General features: G+C 36.3%; 1 protein-coding gene across 2 annotated transcripts in view; it reads left to right on the top strand.

Moving 5' to 3' along the window:
- aPKC (protein kinase C iota type) overlaps window positions 1–15,620 on the top strand; it is a 555,703-nt gene that overhangs the window by 239,103 nt on the left and 300,980 nt on the right. For both annotated transcript variants that reach the window (XM_074129614.1, XM_074129613.1), the window contains 6 exons: window positions 1,019–1,069; window positions 5,159–5,244; window positions 11,272–11,452; window positions 12,896–12,994; window positions 13,089–13,261; window positions 15,262–15,496. In XM_074129614.1, coding sequence (XP_073985715.1) covers window positions 1,019–1,069; window positions 5,159–5,244; window positions 11,272–11,452; window positions 12,896–12,994; window positions 13,089–13,261; window positions 15,262–15,496 — 825 coding nt within the window. The remainder of the gene's footprint in view (window positions 1–1,018; window positions 1,070–5,158; window positions 5,245–11,271; window positions 11,453–12,895; window positions 12,995–13,088; window positions 13,262–15,261; window positions 15,497–15,620) is intronic.

The following is a 15,620-nucleotide window of genomic DNA, read 5'->3' as shown; positions in this document are numbered from 1 at the left end:
TGAGGTCCCAGGGGAGTTGTTATTCCAGTCTACAGGGTTTCCCACTCTTCTGGGCTAGGATAATCATTACCAGGTGTCCCCTTTTGCCTTTTGCCTCTAACGGGATAAGAATGTGGTTGTGGACCACCTTTTAGTAAATCGGTCCAATTTCCCAGGCGCTTACCATCTGAGATCATTTTTCGCCCGTTGTCTTTTCACTGCATTGTCCCACTTCTGGATCTCAGTGCTCGAATCTGGAATCTTCGAATTGAAATCCAAAGCGCTTATTACTCAAGTTAATAATACTTTCTCCTTTAATATTACTGAAAATACTAATTAGCATATCGTCCATCTCTATTTGCTTTGTTCGCAGCGGAAGAAGTTTCTAATCTCTCGTAAATTCGCTTAAAGAAGCTGATGCTTTTAGATTAGATTGACCTGAGTTTGTTTGTCTAAGCTACAGCCTCCTGTCTCCTGGCAACCATCCATCATCTCGTTTCTTTCCACTTCCTTCTTCTTTCTTCTTCCGCTTTAGTATTTTTTTTTTATTATTATTAATTCGATCTAGTTTGGCCAATACAAATTTTAATGATCGATTTTCTTTGTTTTTATATATTTTTTTATTTATTTTTTCTTTTTTTAATTTATATTTATATAGTCATAAGATGATAAGTGGCAAGTTCGGTCAAGACCTTGTATTTGTAAAGATGGACTTGAATTCCATGCAGCTTCAATCTGTTGTCTAAGTGTACTTAACATGTCGGCATTTCTAATGGAAAGTCACTCTAGAAAACTACATGAAATATAGTTTTATACTTGGCGCTTCACAAACTATAAACAACTATGCAGATATTGAATTTTTTTTCAAATTACATTAAAAGATTTCAAAAGGATGATCTTGAATTATTCGTAAAAAATATTCGATATCTTAAAAACGAAATACTGATCTAACTGTATTGTTATCTTGTCACTGATCCTAGTTTCTTTCCGCACCTTTTGCGAGTCATAAAACTAATTTTTGACTTTTCTTTTGTTACAGTTTTTCCGAATGTGCCGCCGGCGCCGGGCATGCCATGTCAAGGAGAAGATAGTAAGTTAATTTCTTGTATTATTATTATTTTTTAATATTTCTTTAATAAAAATTAAAGAAAGTGATAATCACAAAGAAAGGAGGTACCGTAAGTACGAGGTGTGGCTATTAAATAACGAAACTGATGCTGCTACAGAAGAACTATGCATGAGCCAAATCCTAACGACCGACATCTGTGCCCAGCGTAAAGCCTTCTCTTTCGATTGCAGCGTCTCACGTGTTTGTGTAGAGAAATCAGTATGACTGGAACCGTCGTTTGTGTAAGAGGTGTTAGTTTCGTTTTGCCGAAAACATCGATACTACACATCGTAGTAGAGCAACGAATTGTTGTGAAATTTCACATCAAAACTTGGTAAAAACGGCTACTGAAACTTATCTTTTATTGCTGTAAAAGAAGTTTATGGCGATGAATTATTAATCAGGTGCACGAGTTTTTGAGTGATTCAAGCGTTTTCCAAGATGGTCGAGAAGATGTCGGAGATGACGACCGCCCTGGGGCGCCCTTCCACGTCCAAAAGGGATGAAAAATATCGGATTATAATTAATCAACATTACTACCGTGTGAGGTGCTTGCCCAACTCCGTGAAAGAGTAGGGAAAAAACGCGACCCGATTGGTGGAAGAACAAGTCATGGGGTTCTGCATCAAGACAACCGACGCCGGCTCACACTGCATTGTCGGTCGCAAGACGTTTCTAGCCAAGTACAACCTCCCAGTTTTAGGCCATCCGCCTTATTTGCCCTGACCTGGCGGCCCCATGTGACTTTAGATCTGTTCACCAAAGTCAAAGTCTGCATTAAAAGGAATACGATTTCTGTCCAGTGGAAGCTGTGAAAGAAAAAGCGGCACGCGTCATGCAGGAGCTCACAGAAAATAGCCTTCCAGCACTGTTTGGGAACAATGGTAAATTCACTGTGGAGCGTTGTAGGGATAGGGGAGGGGTGTATATTGAAGGTGATAATAACTAAAGATGGTTTTACAGCAATAGTCTTGTTATTTAATAGCCACATCTCGTACTGCTTTTATTTATCTGGAAAAGTTGGTAATTCTTAAATGTGTGAACGCCACATCCTGTCCGAATCTCGATTGAGATATATATGGGCAGAAAATTGAATCAATTCAGTAAAGAAAATCGTAAAGCGATTCAGTAAAGAGGCCATTTTAGTTTTTGCTAACTTCTGAACTTTGATTGGTCGGGTCAGATAATGGCATATTAAAGCTAAAGGTCAAGTTTAAGTTTGTGCAATTTTTCAATTTTTGAGCTATGCACACATTTATGCTCTTCAGACAAAAAGAAAAATAGCCAAATTTGTGGAAAAACCACTTAGGAGGGAGGAAAAAATCCAAAATTTGCCTTTAATTTGCTGTACCTTAGTAAGAGTCCTCGTCGAGGAAAATTACAGCAGTCATTTCCTTTAGAAATCACCAAATACTGAAACACACTAAAAACTCACTTCCGGTTACCGGATTTCGGGCTTTAATAACCTGCGAAAAGCTTAAACCTTCTTTGTGGTTTTCTTAAAACGCACAATACGAGGGTCGTTTGAAAAGTCCGTGCAAAGTCAGAGAGATAGCACCACTGGCGCGTATCGAGGTTATGTTTAGTTAGTAGCATCTTTTGGAAGAACACACACCAAGTTTCAGCCAGATCGGTCTATTTCTTTGTGTTTGGCATTCGTTTGAACCGAGGAAGTCGAGTGATTTTCAAAAAATGGACGAACAAGAATTTCGTGTGTTGATTAAACACTACTTTATGAAAGGCAAAACGCCTCAGGAGACTAAAGAGAAGCTTGATAAACATTATGGTGACTCTGCACCTTCGATTAGAACAGTTTATAAGTGGTTTCAAAATTTTCGGAGTGGCCATATGGGCACAAGTGACGCTGAACGTTCTGGAGGTTACTACTCCAGAAATCATTGATAAAATCCATGATATGGTGATGGATGACAGAAGAGTGAAGGTGCGTGAGATTGCTAGTGCTGTGGGCATCTCGAATGAACGAGTACATAATATTTTGCATCAACATTTGGACATGACAAAGCTAACCGCAAGGTGGGTGCCGCGATTGCTCACGCTTGACCAAAAACGAAATCGTGTGAAGTGTTGCAAGGACGGTTTGCAGCTGTTCCAGAAGAATCCGCATGACTTTAAGCGTCGTTTCGTCACTGTGGATAAAACATGGATACATCACTACACTCCTGAGACCAAAGAACAATCTAAACAATGGGTTACCAAGGGGGAATCTGCGCCAAAAAAGGCGAAGACCGTTCCTTCGGCCGGAAAGATTATGGCGACTGTCTTTTGGGATTCGCAAGGAATAATCCTCATCGACTATCTGGAAAAGGGTAAAACTATTACAGGTGCATATTATTCATCGTTATTGGACCGTTTGAAAACCGAGCTGCAAGGAAAACGCCCACGATTGGCCCACAAAAAAGTCCTTTTCCATCACGACAACGCACCAGGTCACACCTCAGCAGTTGTCGCAAAATTAATGGAAATAGGGTTCCAACTCGTTTCACATCTCCCCTATTCTCCAGACTTGGCTCCCTCGGACTACTATTTGTTCCCCAATATGAAGAAATGGCTGGCGGGAAAAAGATTTTATTCAAACGAGGAGGTGATTGCAGAAACGAATGGCTATTTTTCAGACTTGGACAAATCCTATTATTCGGAAGGGATCAACAAACTAGAGCAGCGTTGGACGAAGTGTATAAGCCTAAAAGGAGACTATGTTGAAAAATAAAAAAGGTTTACCCCAAAAAATTAAGTAGTTTTTATTTTTGCACGGACTTTTCAAACGACCCTCGTAGACCATGCGCTGTTTATTTTACCTCAATTTTTAGAGGAAAATACGTATTTCCGGTGTGAAAACTCGATTTGAACAATTCAACATGATTGCGCACTACTTCCTCTGGTAGGAGGAAGCGGTTATTGAAAAGTTGAAATTATTTAGACAGAAATATAGCTGTAAAAAAGTAATTGATAATTTACTAGAACTATTAAAAGACAAAACTGCAAGTTACAAGTTAAATCTCCATGGATTGTGGACAATTTCGCCATTAATTTTAATTACCAAACATTATTTTAATTCTATTAATTAAGATGGATGGAAGTACTAGTAGTATTGAATTTTCATTACGTAGCTAAGTAAGTTGAAGCGTCATTAGGAATCTCTTTAAACTAGCCGGATGTACGAGTACATCAAGGAGAGGCCTGTGCAGTGATGGATAGTCGGATGATGCACCCACATCTATCGATAATCGATTAGTTATCGATTAATTTGCTGGCGGATTTTTTAGTAGCTCATCGATTTGGAAGTGATATCAAGCATTAATATCGATACTACACAGTCATTGCGATTTTATCTTTCCTTTTTTTTTTTTTTTTTTTTTTTGGTAAATGTCAAAAGTTAACGATTTGAGATTAAAATCGAGAAATTATGTTCGATTTCATTAAATTTAAAAAGTGATTAGTATTTGTACACGGCAAGTTTCGCTGAAGACGTTAAATTTTTTGTGACTTCAAAAAAATTGATGCTGAAATTTTTGCAGAACATGAGGAAAAAAAGTGGTTATTTTCGGCCAAATTAGGGCCACGTTTCTTCTGCCCTCTCTCCCTCTGATTAGTGTGTGGCGTATCTTTGGGTACACACCACACGTGTCTGTCCAGCATCACAGAAATGGACGTCTTTCATCTGTGTTCTTTATAATTGATGATGACGCACATTTGAAATCAATGAGATTATTCTCCGCGATTATTCCGGAACCTATCTAAAATTTATTTTAGCTGTGGTTAGATGTGTTTTACGTAAGTAAAGTTGTGAGGAATCCAGAATATTTTAAAGGAAATAGATGAAACCCTCCCTTTATTGCCCCCCCTCCAAACTCCTGGATCTTACCACGCAGGTAGGAAGTAAAGGAATACTAAAGTTCCAGGCACCGGGAACATAATTGGTGGCTATAGATTCTGCGTAACTGTTCATCTAGACTAAGAAGTCAATATCCATGATTAGTAGACAATAAATTGTAGCTTACAATTTTTTTTTATGCAATTTTTTTGTTTGTTTGTTTTGTCTGTTTCAAACAGGAAGTATATACAGGCGGGGTGCAAGACGCTGGAGGAAACTGTACCGAGTAAATGGCCATATTTTCCAAGCGAAAAGGTTTAATAGAGTAAGTATTTTGATTGGTGGATCACAGGTTTAGTGTATCTCTGTAACCAATAATCTAGCTATATATCCTGTACCAGGAAGAATTGTTACTTTCATCATACGTAGAATGTTGTTGGCAAGCCTGCTCCCACATTTAATTTTTGTAATAAAAGTTATAGACACCTATACGCGTAACAATTAGTTAACAACTATTTTAACACTAAACCTACCACGGCCGGTCAATTGACCGTTTTTTAAATTTGGATTAAATTTTCTAATTACAGCGTTATCATACCGCCCATTAAACTTCACGACTTTTCCTAAAATATGTATACAATTGTTTTTTTAATATTCACTTCTTTTCCTAATATTTGATTTTTGAGAAAAATTTGTAGTCCGTCTTAACTACCGCGACCGGTCATTTGACCGGCTGAATATTTTCATTTTATTTACTAATTTTAATACTTTATTTTATTTATTTATTCATTTTCTTTGTAACAGAATTCTCTCGAAAACTCAATTTGATAATGCATTTATTGGATTATTGTTTGCACGTGGTGCATATTGTTACAGATAGAAAATCTGGTACCAAGAATTTTTAATTAACTTTTATAGAAAATCGGGTAACAAGTCAATTAGGGGGCAAATGTGTACATCAAATGGAATATGAATAGAAAGAAATACGTCTTTGGCAAGTTAAGCGAGTAAAATTGTACTTCGGCCTGTTTATGAAGCGAACAAAAGGGGATAAACAGAGAGTGGCGCGTATGCGGAGAGCCAGAGCCCGACTGTGGGCAGTAAGCCACTGATAGCTCTGTTACAAGGTGACTTCCTTTCGTCGGCTTGGCCGGATAGACCTACAATTTTCGGACAGAAATTGGGAAAATTTTTCGTGACCGGGTGAAGTTAACAGCGGTGGTGAACATTTCCCAGTGTGGGGATTGCGCTCAACGAAATCAACCACAGAGAAGGAAGTTGGGAGAAGTGCTGCAGTAGCCTGCGAACAGGCGCCGGAAAGGCATTTGAAAACAGTGAATACAATTTCACCCCCGCAAAACCGAGTAAGACCCAGGCCTGGGGGATAAGTTAAGTATTTCTTTTGTAGACAGTTATGTATATAGTTTTCACGGCTTTCTTTTTTTCCCAATTATATTGTATATAACTAAGGTTTTCAACAGTGTAATCTTTTTAGTTTTGTAACGCTATTAAGATATTTTTTGTTGGTTATTACAAGAAATAGAACAGTTACACGGAAGCTTCCGCCCTGGCTTTTTCTCCTGAACAAGGTTTTTCCCATTTTCTTTATTGTTTAAATACAGCTCTTACTTGATTTAATATATTGAATATTTAAGTGCCGTGACTCTAACTGATAGTATGTAAAAAGATACACATTTGCCACCAAATACTTTTTGGTTTCATTAAAAATTTCGTTTTTTTCAATATACACTTTTTTTTTCCAAATCGCCTTCTTCTTTTTCTTTTTTTTCCAGAACTTCCTCCCTCCAACCTATTTTTTTTTGTTGCAGGCCTAAAAACCAGTATGTTCCCGTAGGTTCGCTGTTCCCTGCGGAACTAACTTAAAACAGCGTGGCGCCCTGAATACATTTTCTTTTATTCTTTTTTTATTTTCTCTTTTACTCTTCTTATTTTATTTTATTGGTTTCTTCCTCATCACGACTCACCCCCTTCTCTACTGAGGTGGCGCTGGGCCTAAATGGCACCGTAACATTGAGACAAAAAATGTACGATATTGCCCATTTCTATGGAGTGGGGACGAGCATTCTTCTCAAACACTGTGAGCAAAAATGTATAGACGGAAATTGTGAGGTTTATTCGAGTGGATCAATGAAATCATCGCCGATAAATTTGCTTTGATTTCTAAATTTTGGAACAAATTCGTAGAGAACAGTCAAAACTGTGCTAACCAGGAGCATATATCTCTTCCAAGTACATTTGTTCCCAACAAAGTCAAGGTGCAGATTTACTCAGTACAAGCCAAATAAACCGGACAAATTTAATATCAAATCTTGGCTAGCGTTTGATGATGCAATAAAAGGCTTTCCATTTTTTTTGGAAAACGTGAAAGCAGAGAACCTATAGTTCCGCTTGGGGAGTTGGTCGCTCTGAAATTAGCAGGAATGTACACAGCTCGTGGAAGAAATATAACCTTGGAAAATCTCGGAGATGGCCTCAACAAATAGCTTTCAATATCCTAGACTTAGCCCCGGGATAAATCCATGGATTTTGTATAAAAAACTACCGGAAGTGACATTTCGAGGCAAAATTTGTGTTACCGTTGCAAAAGCATGACAAATATTAGTACTCGAACAAATGGTCGGAAAATAGCCAAATAAGATACTGCAAAGGCAATAAGACTAAAAAAATGCTGTCTAAACTGTAAAAAATACGTATGCGGGAAATTTACAATTGAGAAGCCTATAATTATAAAAAATGATGCATAGAAGAGTAAAATCTACGAGATTTATTTTTAAACAAAAGAAACTATGCTTTTTCATTGTTAACTAATTATTATCTTCATTCTAAAATAAGAAATTTAAGTGATTTTAAAGTGCGGTCATTTGACCGGTCATGGTAGGAATAGTTATGCATAAATGTCCGTAGGTTTAGTGTTAAAGGAAAACGTAGTAGGCGTTTACAAGAAAATCTTAGTTAAAAAAGAAGAAGAAGGAAAAAGGAAAACCCCCATTTTGTAATGGGTATTTCCCCGGTTGTTTGAATTCGTCTAAAACCTTTATTCTGGCATCCTGAGAAGCTATCTAAGCGAAATGTGAATTTTCTGCTTATTTGTCTATTTTTTTTAATGATTTAAGGCGCATCAACATCTAAGGTTATTGGCGCCCGGAGCTTTTTTTCTTCAGTGCACTGCCGGTCTCCGGACAATGTTCTCTCGTTACAGACAATACTGTCCATCACCGGTCCAGTGAGCTGTAAGAAGCTCCTAGGAAGAGAAAAATCTAAGGGTCAACAGCTGGATTCTCGAACAACAAACCTCCGCGTGGGAATCCAATACGCTAACCTCCTAGCTAATTCCTTCCCTGCTTATTTGTCGTATTGTTTTTGATTTGGGTCTAGCAGCTTTGGAAACGCATTACTTCCGGTAAAATCTCAAAAACGGAAATCCTCTCAGATGTTCTAGTAGAGAAAGATAAAAGTAAAAAAAGCAACTGCTGTTACTGTACATCAAAATCTATAAATGTGTTGTGAACATCACACACGTGAATTACTTAGAAATCTATTTAATACTCTTCGGGATGCTCAATCTTGGCCAAAAATATTACTGCAAGTGTCTCTTGGGTGGCGCTATTAAATGAAAAATATAGAATCTGAATTTTCTTTGTAGGAAAGAAAAAAAATCACAATTTTTCACGATTGAGAGACCCCAAAAAAGGAGTATATCCGGTGGAAAACTGGAAGTACAAGAGACTGCATTGCAGTAACTTTCTTGTAGTACTTGTAGAGTGGAAGAAACCAAGTTGAGAGTACAATAGTTATCGGTTAACGCTCGTAACAATTATTAAGAAAACTACAGAGCTAGTTATAATTATATTGGCTGTAAGAAGAAATTGGAAGTTTTTCCTTTAATTTTGTTAGAAATGGCTTTCCCACAAAGAGGGTTTGTTGGAGTAAAATGGGCATAGGGGGCGGCCGTTCCATCACAGTTTGATATAAGAAAAGTTTTCTAACATAGAAATGTTGCTTTTAATTATCTTAAACAAGTGGAGTTTTCCCAATTTCCTGCGGTGGCTTTGCCGCTACTCTAGGAAAACCATCATCGCGTTTCCATCATAAAACTTTATTCCATTCATCAATGATAAGATTTCCCGGCTGTGATAAACTTCTAGCTAAACTTCCACTTTTATGATGTACACACTCGCCTACCATCCTTTGTAAGATTAGAATTTAATTTATTTGTCACTTAGATTATAAATCTAGTTTTAATTATTCAATAATTCCTTAAAATGTAATTTTATTTTGTATGGGGGGTAAGGGCGCTAATAAGAAGGGAGCTTTGAAAACTTTCACAAAAGGTAAGGCGAGAAGTTTCATGTACTTCTCAAGGGAAAGTGCCCTGCGTCTTATTATTTAATGCTTACTGCGTCCCATAAAAAGGACACGGGGATCTGACAATTAAATTGTTGCAAAAGCACTTTGGAAAATTATCAACACCTTGTTAGTCTGAGTGTAGTCACTGCCATGGAGGGGGAGAACTTATTACGTAAGAACATATCAGAGAAAACTTCTTTGTGTAGGGAAAATGCTTTTAAGTCAAAAACATCTAATGTGAATCACTCAAAACTTTGAATTTTGGGTGTTTTTCTAGTAAAAAAGTTGAGATAGTCAAAATTGCAACTAACTGGTGTAACATACTTGAATTATTTCAAGTCTTGAAACTTTGGCTTAAGCCTTAATGATAAGTTAAGAGCTAGATGCTTGCTAGTATTGCTGTAGCGGAGAGGTGGGCACATTTGAACAGAATTTACATTTTCTGTTTACAGAGTGCGCACAGAATCGTATTATTGAACCTTTTTATTTTGTTTTCTAAAACTTTCAAGTCTTCTCAACAGATCTATATCAATAAACAGTTGGTACTTCACCTACATATCTATATTTTTTTAATTTAAAAATGTTGTGTCAAATGTTAATATCTGCCCCACTGGTGGGGGTAGCTTTGAACACAATATAAAATAGAAAGAAATGATATTACTTTACTCTGAATCTACCTTCTATCAGTTATTTCTCTCACCACTACATTACTTTCTCTTTTAAACCACTGAAATCTAAGTTCAAAAATCAAGAATGACTCAGTTCGTGATGTTGTACCCGAAATGTGATGGGTTTAGGAAGTTTAGGAACAAAATATTCGGTTTGTTGCGCTTATTAATGTAAGTTCAGACCACTTTCCCCTTCTCTGCGAATAAACCAAAAAAAGTCACCAACTCGCAGGTCGGTAGGGCGGCACATTTTAACTGTGATGTTGAAATGTGCCCGCAAATCCTCCTTTACAACTGTAATTTTTTTTTTTTTTTTTTTTTTTATGCAACAACATAGATTAAATAGATTTCGAGAAATACGTTGCTGAAAATGGGCAAAAGTGGCATTTTCAGAAAATTGTTGTTGTAGTTACCTTTTTTTTTTTTGTAAACAACTATCTTATTTTGTTTTTCTCAACGTTTCGTTCCAGTACAGCTAGTGGGAGAATGGTATAGGAGAACTTGTCTAATTCTTTTGTTGTATGTAAAGATTGGAAGGATCGTAATTATTTTGCTGCATGCTGGGTTAGGATGACAATTCTAGAATGGAGAGAAGTGTCAGCTGACCGGTTCTGGATAAAGGAGATTTTGAAAGATATTTTCTTAAGGAAGACGATTCTGAAGAGTCTAAGAAGAAGATGGATGGATAATTATAATTAATGCTATGGTTTCTGGGATTAGTTAAAGAAACGGAACCTGGTCCAAGAATCTATAGAAATCATCCATATTCTTTAAACTCTAGTTCTGTATTGCACCAGTTCGTTAGCACTTTTATTTTTCTCATGATCTCCCCCACCCTCCTCCACTAATTTATTGTTATGTATTTGTAACACTTGTGGTGGCTAAAAATAAGAAGTTAACAATATATTTCTCAGTGTGGTTCTCACAGGTTAAAAAAGACTAGCTGACAAGGAAGGAGTCCTGCAGTCTTGACGATTGTCTTGTCTCTCCCATAACTTGCGCAAAAAACTATCGCTCCCACTAGTTGTCGTCTATCTTCCGGGTTATCTTTCGCTCATATTCTCTTGAATTTTGTAAACGTTAATTACCATAGTTTGTTTTTTCAAGAAAGTGTATCTAAATAACCACTAAAGAAAAACTATCGCCATTTTTGTTTTCTTACGTTTGTAAAGATGTGATTTTATTTAAAGAAAAAAAAATTTAAATGAATATAATTTTTATTCAATTCTATATTACTGTAAGTTTGCCCAATTCTGTTTCAAAATAATTTGCTTTACTTTTATTATCAATTAATTAGCTCTCTTTTTGGTTTCTAGAGAGCGTTTTGTGCATTCTGCCAAGATAGAATTTGGGGCCTTGGACGGCAAGGTTTTAAATGTATTCAGTGTAAGCTATTGGTCCATAAGAAATGCCATAAACTTGTACAGAAGCCGTGCAGCAATGAAGCTGTTGAGCCAATAGTCAAGGATGAATCCAATGGAGACACGCCTACGATTAGTAAGTTTAAGCCAATTATTATCCAATATTTTGTTTGTGTAGGTTTTTTTTTTTGAAAGTGTTGCTATAGTTACAGGAAATGGTTTTTGCTAAAAAAAACTCTCTCGTGAATGTAGATTGTGATTTGCAGAAACATGTATTGTTCTTTCACTGATAAAAAATCATTTGGACCACTCATTCAGTTCCTGTAACCAGTAACCAGAGAGAACTCTGGCAAATCTGAGCAGAATCTCAGTCTCAGAGAGTTAATTTGTGAAATGGAGTATAATATGAAAAAAAAGAGTAAAGTAATTGCCTATTTATTCAACCAGACTTTATGTCCAACTACCAAATTAGGTATCGTTGACGGAGGCGATAAGTAAACATACTTTACTATAAATTTCTCATATTACCCATTAAATAAAATCCAAGGCCTACAGACCGGGAATCGAACCTACTAAACCAACAATACATCTTAGCTTTGCGGGTCTAGCCTATAACCGCCTAACATTCATTACTATAAAATTTCTCATATTAACCATTAGGAATATAGACTAGTACCGCAATACATCTTAGCTTTGCGGATCTAGTCTCTAACCACACGGCTACCGTGGCGCCTACCTCTTGCGCTATTTTGGCGTGCAATGTACGTCTTTCATCATTTTCTCCTATTACTGAAAAAAACGTGCATCGTACGTCCACTAAATTTTCTGAGATACTGGTACTACTTGCTACATTTTATTATTTTTCGTGTTGGTAATACTGTACTTAGCTCTTAATTGAACACCGTTATTCAAATGTGAAATTAGTGCAATTACACGAGAACTGCCTTTTTTTATTTAGTCGTACATATTAGATTTGTAATGGTATAATAAATTAAAACCTGGTCAGTATAATAATAGTTTCATTGTTATTTTTAGTAAGTATTATCCTTATTCTGATCCCTAAAATGGATGATGGATAGTGAAGGTAGGGATATTATTCGACCACTCTCAAAAAATCTAGAATTTCAGACGAAGAAGATGGAACTGTTTGAATGTGGAAAAATGAACCAAATAATAATAAAGTGTGGCATTTCTCGAGAATTTCTGGTATAGAGAAATCAACGCTTGTGAAGTTATAGGTCAAAAATGTTACACCGTTACCTGTAGTTCATGCTATATTGATGGCATATTTTGCTTCTTTTTTTCCCCCGTGGGGTGGGCACACATTTTTTGCTGATTAAATAATAGCGCAAGAGGTTAATAAATCATTTTTGAAAGAAATCCAAGCTCTTGGAATCATTTTGAAAGTATGACACATTCTGAGTTAGCTTAAATTCGTACATGTGACGGACTCGGTCCTGTACACCCAGACAGCCAAGATACTTGGGCGTGGACAACTCCTTTTCAGGAGCAGATAGGCCAAAATAAAAGAAACCCTTTCGGCATATCAAAAAACTAAATTTTCTGGCCACTATTTCAGGCACTCCAACTTCTGAACTTCTTCCAGAACTCAAGGACTTCCCTGAGCCACCGTTGGATATTTCATCCGATTCAGTTCCAATAGAAGATCCCTCCAAAAGTAAGTACTTATTTAAAAAAATGTATACATCTAAATGAATTATAAAAAAACTAAAGTATCAATTAAATGAATTTATTAATTTATTTTTTTTCAGCCGATGAAAATCTTGAGCCAGGTTCCCAGCGACAATACTCAATAGCTGATTTTGAGCTGATCAAAGTTATCGGACGTGGTTCATACGCTAAAGTGCTCATGGTTGAACTGAAGAAGACCAGACGTATTTATGCGATGAAAGTTATCAAAAAAGCTTTAGTTACTGATGATGAGGTAAAAAAAATATCTTCTGTTATCTATTTTAAAGTATTAATTTAGATTAACTAGGGTATCTAAACCGATCAGGAAGTCTAGAACCGAGGTGGTTCTTAGAAGGTTTAGTTACTCTCAAATGAAACATCTGAGAATTCTAAGTTTTCGAAATGAGAGATCTCAGTCTATAAGTTTTGAGAAACCAAAGGGTAATGGCCTACCTGGTACAGCATTTCTAATTTAGATCAAACATAAGATCTGTCTCCATACAGAGCTCTATTCATCAAAGCATTTATACCAGTAAATTAAAACTATATCCGGTAGGACAGTTGTATAAGAGTTGATTGTCAAAAATTGCACAAAAAAGAGTAAAAAACACCCAACTTTGACAATTTTTTTTTCTCTTTTCCTATAAAAGATAAAATTACAAAATTTTCTTTAAAATGTAGGGAAAATCCTCCTTTATAACTGTAATTTGATTGCAACAACCAAGATTAAACAGAAAATGGGCAAAAACGGCATTTTCAAAAATTGTAGTGGTTCTTCTTCTCTAGTTCTTGTTGTTGTTGTTGTTACATTTTTTGTAAATAACTATCTTATTTGGTTTACTCAACCTTTCGTTCCAGTACAGCTAATGGGAGAATGGTATAGGAGAACTTGTCTAATTCTTTTGTTGTCTGTACGAAGTGGAAGGTTCATAGTTGATGGCTATTTAGAGGCAGGTACGTTTAGGATGACAATTCTAGAATGGAGAGAACTGTCAGCTGACAAGTTCTGGATAAAGGAGTGTACTAAGATTTTGAAAGATATTTTCTGATGGAAGAAGATTCTAAAGAGTCAACCCTGAGAAACTCGTCCAGAGTAGTTTGGTGTTTCTTTGGAGTTAGTACAACAGGTCAGACTCCAGAGTAACATCAGCCTGATGACCACTTTGTAGGAGGGAGTACTTGGAAAAGTAATCTTGTTGTCAGTTTACAGGTATTTACTTTGTCCTGTCCTGTGTAACAGGCAAGTTTAATCTGTTGTCCCAGAGTTAAGCCGAGGCTAAGTTCCTTGATGAGGTTAGTCTAAGGACTCAGTATATTGTTTTTTGTCTGTTCGGTAAAATTCGGCGATTAATAAAGAGTGTGGCGTTAGTTTTCTTTAATAGTTATCGAGTATTTAATTTTCCATTTAGTGTTTAGTTTTGTTAATTGCTAAAGTAAGTTTTGTGTACAGAGTGTGGGTTGATTTGAGGAGGTTTGTAGGGAGTGGATTAATGTAAATGATGATCTGTGGAAGGGGACCTTGATGAAAATACCCGCTGCGATTGGATAGGAGTTTGGAGAGACCTAGTTTTCTTTGAATGACAGACTTTGGAGAGGTTTTTTTTCTTAAGCTGAAGAGATTAAAGCAGGGAAATCTTCTAAAGAAATAGTCTAAGCTTTTTTAGTGCTGGACTTCCACTTAGATTCTTTTCTAAACTTAAGTTCTGAGTTCCGAGAGTAACGAGCTTGAACGTAGGTGCTAAGGCCGTAAGACGAGTGAGGGCCAGTGAATATCTTATAGTCTTGAAGTTTAGTGTTGGTAATTCACTTATATGATGAGCCCTCATCATAAGTCAATAGAAGTAGAGCTACAGATTGAGACTATATCTTACATCTAGCCCTAAGAAGGTCAAGAAATGAGCGAGATTTCCTAGCGGCGGAATTCTTTTTCATAATAGAATGGAGTAGAGATATTATTCACCGGAAAGCCATCTTCTAGATATAGTTCTGCTATCAAGATGTGTGCATGATTAAAGTTATTGGTAGCTGCAGGTTTTACCTCGTGGAAAACCTGAAAAAACTATTCATTTTCTAATAATTTAATTTAAGAAACTCCAGTATTTGGAGTTCAAAAGGGTGGTAAGAATTTACTAAATAGTCAAATTTAAATGAAACAAATTTGAGAATAACTTTTGTCTGTGCAAAGAGTGAAGAAAAGTTTGTATAAAAATCTTCTTTGTTATATATCTTGATGAGTTTTCTTTTCTATTCCAGGATATTGATTGGGTACAAACAGAGAAACATGTCTTTGAAACGGCGTCCAATCACCCATTCCTGGTGGGTCTACATTCGTGCTTCCAAACACCGTCACGTCTGTTCTTTGTAATAGAATTTGTTAGAGGTGGCGATCTCATGTTCCATATGCAACGCCAGAGGCGGCTACCTGAAGAACATGCTAGATTTTATGCAGCCGAGATCAGTCTCGCTTTGAATTTTCTCCATGATAAAGGTAAAGAAAAAAGAGTAGAAAAAGAAGAAAATTATTATGTTTAAATGATTTGTGTTCAGTTTTTCAGTATCAGATCATTTGTCAATTATTTTTCAGTATCTAAAAAGTTTTTTTCTTGATGTAA

The sequence above is a fragment of the Rhodnius prolixus genome, unplaced genomic scaffold, assembly GCF_049639745.1.
Source record: "Rhodnius prolixus isolate KJV_2025 unplaced genomic scaffold, Rpr scaffold_15, whole genome shotgun sequence".
In the NCBI taxonomy this organism is placed as follows: domain Eukaryota; kingdom Metazoa; phylum Arthropoda; class Insecta; order Hemiptera; family Reduviidae; genus Rhodnius; species Rhodnius prolixus.
The sequence above is the reverse complement of the archived record's forward strand: the minus strand, read 5'-3'. Positions and strand labels throughout refer to the sequence as shown.